At 41.4% G+C, this 5,561-nt stretch overlaps 1 protein-coding gene across 1 annotated transcript; it reads right to left on the minus strand.

Moving 5' to 3' along the window:
• Positions 1 to 820: 820 nt before the first annotated feature.
• Positions 821 to 4,769, minus strand: ZNF182 (zinc finger protein 182). Its single transcript, XM_081809756.1, has one exon. It carries the CDS (start codon positions 3,863 to 3,865, stop codon positions 2,198 to 2,200), a length of 1,668 nt encoding a protein of 555 aa, XP_081665882.1. The 5' UTR covers positions 3,866 to 4,769; the 3' UTR covers positions 821 to 2,197.
• Between the last annotated feature and the right edge of the window lie 792 nt (positions 4,770 to 5,561).

Here is a 5,561-nt window from a genome sequence, read left to right on the forward strand (position 1 = left end):
GTTCCCCAGTTCCACCAGAGATCTAGTCCCAGGGAAAAGCCACAGAATCACGAGGGCCACAAATATGGTCACATAGTGGGACCTCTTACTCTGGGGCAGACGTGCTGCTACCTGGTCTTTGGCTGTGTCCATTCGGACCATGGCTCTCGACAGGTCACCAGCAGTAGTGTGACCTAGGGGGCGAGCTGCCCAATTTGCCTGCGTATTCACGCTTTTATCCCTTACAATAAAAATACGCATACCGGGGGGCGCTTGGGTGGCTCAGTCGTTAAGCAGCTGCCTTCGGCTCAGGTCATGATCCCCGAGTCCTGGGATCGAGTCCCACATCGGGCTCCCTGCTCAGCAGGAAGCCTGCTTCTCCCTCTCCCACTCCCCCTGCTTGTGTTCCTGCTCTCGCTGTCTCTGTCTCTGTCAAATAAATAAATAAAATCTTTAAAAAAAAAAAATACGCATACCCACAAACACAAAACGAAGTAATATAAATTATTTCGTTAAAATATAGAAAGACAACAGTGGGCTTTATTACAGGATATTTTCAGAGGTCACAGTGCACACTAAATTAAGAAATGTATTCCAGTCTCAATTATTTCAGGTTTATGTGATGTGGTCCCAGGTGACCTAAGAATCACTTTATTTGGCACCCTCAGGAAAGCAAGGCCTGTGTGCCTTTGGAACCGGCTGGATATCCGTTGTTCTGACAGATTATTCTATTTATTATTCACTCAAAACATTAAACTCCACATTGAACATCTGTGTCTTAAATGTTAGGAAATCCTGCGTCTAGAATCTAACTTCATTATCACAGCAATGGAACAGAACATTTGTTTTAAAACGTTTTATTTGCTGAAAAGGTAGTACAGCCACAGAGCACAGTTTTCGAAAAGTTATGGAAGGACATACAGTTGTCTCCCAATGCCATGCCCCCAGCCACCCACTCCCCCTGCCCTTTCCCAGAGGTGATCAGGGTTCTCGGCTGCTCATGTATCTTCCCAGAGATAGTTTATGCATATATGCTCAATTATGTACTTGCAATTTGTTCTTCTTATATGCGAACGGTAGCATATTCACTGTCCTGCACCTTGCTTTTTGCACCTAATAATGTATGTTGGAGATTGTCCCACATCACTACACACACGATGTCCAAGTTCTCTTTATATATATATATATATATATATTCGTTTTGTTCTCTTTATATATATAAAGTTCTCTTTATATATATATATATATTCAAATATTATATATATATTCGTTTTGTCTATCTAGCAGGCTTGCTGTATGAACATACCAGGATTTCAGGATCCAGACCCGTCATCTGGACAGCTTCCAACCTTTTGTTTTTATAAAAGTGCACCAGTGAATATCTCTGTGTGTTCGTCATTTTGTACACTCATGAGTATATACATTCCTAGAAGTGGAACTGCGGGTCCAAAAGCCATTGCCTTTGTGGTTTTCATTACTTTGGAATCATTTTTATTTGAATAAGAGTTTTTCCTGGACTTGCTGTCTCCTGGAGGTTCACGTGGGGTAAGAAAAGGGGGCCACATTCTAGGCAGATAAGTTTTTTTCTTACAACTGGTTTTTTTCCCCGTTTGGTACTTCTTTTAGATTTGACTTCTCCAGAGTCCGTAAACCGGGGCAGCTGTCGGGTTCTTCACAAGGAACACTCCCTTCTCTTGCCCCAGCCCATCGAGTGCTCCTCTCATGAGTGCAGACTACTTTCTACAAATACGGCTTGTCTGAGCGATTCCTTGTGGAGGCCTCTGCCAGTCTCTCCTCAGACCCCAAATGGGTCTGGGAGACATCCTACCTCCTACCTGCCAATGCTCTCTGTTACTGTGGTGGATGTAGTTGGCCTTGCACTCGGGGGATATCCTGAACCTCAACTAAGAGCCCTCGCCAGTGCGGCCCCACGTGTGCAGCCTTGAGCATTCGCTTCGAAATCTCCTGCCCTGGCGCTCGATCCCCTCTGCCTCCGGCAGCGCGCTCATCAGGGCTTCCGCTATCTCGTGTCAGATACAGAGATTACACTTCCGCTTTTGCTCCTTGTAGTGTTTGGGTGAGGACTGAGATGAAAAGAAAAGAGACTGACTTTTACTCCCCATATTTAAACCAGAAATCAGAACATACTTTTAAAATGTTAATTAAATGGACAAAACTTTCCCTCCGTGAACGGTGACAGGCACCCTTGATCTACTCTCTAATGTGCAATGAGCTTTGACTTCCGGCTGTGGCCCTTCCCGTGGGCCTTCTTTCCCGTGTGTGTTCTCTGATGTACAATCAGGTTTGATTTTTGGGTAAAGGCCTTCCCACACTCTGCACACTTATAGGGTTTCTCTCCGGTATGAGTTCTCTGGTGTACAGTGAATGTGGATTTTTCTCTGAAGGCTTTGCCACACTCAGAGCACGCGTAGGGTTTCTCTCCTGTGTGTGTTCGCTGATGTATTATGAGCTGGGACTTTTGGCTAAAAGCTTTCCAACATACGGGACATTCATAGGGTTTCTCTCCTGTGTGAATTCTCTGATGTATAATGAGCTTGGACTTTTCTCTGAAGGCTTTGCCACATTCGTTACATTTATAGGGTTTTTCTTCCGTATGAGTTCTTTGATGTATAATGAGGTATGATTTCTGGGAAAATGCTTTTTCACATTCACTGCATTCATAGGGCTTCTCTCCTGTATGACCCCTCTGGTGGAGCATGAGATAGGATTTCTGAGAGAATGCTTTCTCACATTCATTACATTCAAAAGGTTTCTCTCCTGAATGCGTTCGCTGATGTACGCCAAGGTTTGATTTTTGGGTGAAGGTTTTCCCACACACATCACATTCATAGGGTTTCTCTCCTGTATGAGTTCGCTGATGCACGATGAGGGTTGACTTCTCATTGAAAGACTTCCCGCATTCAGTACATTTATGAGGTTTCTCCCCTGTATGAGTTCTTTGATGTATAATGAGAGTTGACTTATCACTGAAAGTTTTCTTACACTCATTACATTCATGGGGTTTCTTTCCTGTATGAGTACTATGATGTATAATTAGATCAAGCTTCTGTATGAAAGATTCCCCACATTTAGTGCATTCGTAAGTTTTCTCACCCGTGTGGGTTTTCTGATGGACAATGAGGTTTGACTTCTGAGTGAAGGCTTTTCCACATTCATTACATTCATAAGGTTTCTCTCCTGTATGAGTCCTGTAATGTATGATGACGGTTGACTTTTCTCTGAAGGCTTTTCCACATTCTGGACACTCAAAGGGTCGCTCTCCTGTATGACTTCTCAAGTGTATAATGAGCTGAGATTTTTGGCTAAAGGCTTTTCCACATTCAGTACATCCAAAGGGTTTCTCTCCCGTATGAGTTCTCCAATGTACAATGAGGTGTGACTTCTTGCTGAAGGTTTTCCTACACGCGGTGCATTCGAAGGGTTTCTCTCCATTTTTAATTCTCTCTTGTAGACTAAGCCCTTTCTTCCGCCTGAGGGCCTTCCCACACTCTCTATATCCGTGGGGCTTTACTCCAGGAGTTTTCTCATACTCCGTATGGAAGAATAATTTTGCACATCCATTATCATGTTTCTTTCCTACAGAGCTTCTGGTAAATAAGTCTAAACTATCTACCATATTTCCAAATGGCTCATGTTTATGGGACCTTTGTATTGAAGCAACAAGGTTTGTATTCAGAGGAAGTGCATTTCCAAATTCATTATAGTCATGGCCAGTCTTGGTGAGAATTGTTTTCTTGTCAGGGAATCCAGCTTGCATCAACAGATATCTGTCTTGGTCATCCTGGTGCCGTCTCTCAATCTGTTCATCAATTTGACAGGCTGCTTCTAGAAGGAAGTACAATAAACCATTTTTGTAACTTAACATTATATAATGAACCTTCTTTAAAAATTCCCTACCATATGAAAGCTGATACTATTATCTCATTTTATCTGAGCTCCTAGAGAGGATCTTGACCATCAAATCCTGTTCTTTTACTAAACTCCCACCTGCTAAGCTTTTTGTTACCAAGAACAATCTTACCCTGACATCTCAGTCTGTCTTACCTCTGCTTTTACATCATCTCTGATTTCCATCCACTCTGGGGACCTTATCAACCTTTATCTTCATTTATCATATGAACTCCTAAGTGTACATGACTTATACTATTTCTAACTAAGTAGAAATGCAACAGTGTGGTTAGTGGACTCAAATTTTACAACAATCCTGAATCCACATTCTTAGTGAATCAGAGAAAGATCTAGAATAACCTTACAAAAACAAAGAAAAACTCAAAGATCTTTCCCCAATCTGGATTCATCCAAGCTTGCATTCACAGTTCTTCAACACCACCTTCTGCTCCTGTCTACACTATTTTCGCTAAAAACTATGACTGTATTAATGCCAAACCCTTCCTCATGTTCTATCACCCACATAGCCTAGTCTCCCATATTTTGCCATATTCAAAATCTAGGTAACTTTCAAGAAGCAATTCAGTCTTTTCAAAGAAGCTTATTCTGATCTTCCTGTAGAACTTTAATTTTTGTTAATTTGTAAAGTAGTTATCTATACCACTCGTTTAGACAGTTAAAGTTGCAAAGCTTTGCCTTAAATATACCATATTCCATCAACTGCAAGATGCATATTATTTCACATTTTAACACATTTCTGAATCCAGATGTAACTTATAATCAGTGGCATGTCATCAATTAATTGGTGGCAATTTTTGTTAGTGGTATGTATTAAAATCAATTGGATCCTGAAGTCAATAAAATATGGTAAATACTTTTTGCATATATACCGAATTTTAATCATCTTTGTAGTTTACTTTTCACCTTTTCCTAAAATTTTGTGTGAAAAAATGTACAGAAAAGATGAAAGAGTACAAAAACTACTCACACTACCACTCAGATTTAATAGTGATAACATTTACAATTGTAATACTGAATTTTAAAATGGACCATGTTCCTACGACATCCTTAATATCATTAGCAAAAAACTAGTTCTTAGGCATGAATATCAGAATCACAGAAAAAGTTTTTACAAAATACATCTGCTGGGACCACCCAAGCTCCACCAAGCATCTACTAAATCTGGACGTCGTTAGATAGATGGTAAGCAGCAGCATGGTTAGGGCCATAAGCTCTCTAGCCCAGGATCAAATCCTGGCTCAACCATTCACTTGCTCTGTGACCTCAGCAACTTACCTAATCTATTTGTATTTTATTTCCCACCTGGAAACAGGAATTATAATAGTGCCCACCTAAATATGTTAACAGGGATTAAACAACTTCTAACGGGGCATGCATGGCACACAGGAAGTACTTTTTTTTTTTTAAGATTTTATTTATTTGACAGAGACATAGTAAGAGAGGGAACACAAGCAGGGGGAGTGGAAGAGGGAGAAGCAGGCTTCCCGCGGAGCAGGGAGCCCGATGCGGGGCTCGATCCCAGGACTCCGGGATCACGACCTGAGCCGAAGACAGACGCTCAACGACTGAGCCACCCAGGTGCCCCCAGGAAGTACTTTCAACTGTTTACTAGAACAACTGATGCTACTACTACAATAACTAATCTGGTTAAG

The sequence above is a fragment of the Leptonychotes weddellii genome, unplaced genomic scaffold, assembly GCF_054177405.1.
Source record: "Leptonychotes weddellii isolate Sample4059 unplaced genomic scaffold, ASM5417740v2 HiC_scaffold_1329, whole genome shotgun sequence".
In the NCBI taxonomy this organism is placed as follows: Eukaryota; Metazoa; Chordata; class Mammalia; order Carnivora; family Phocidae; genus Leptonychotes; species Leptonychotes weddellii.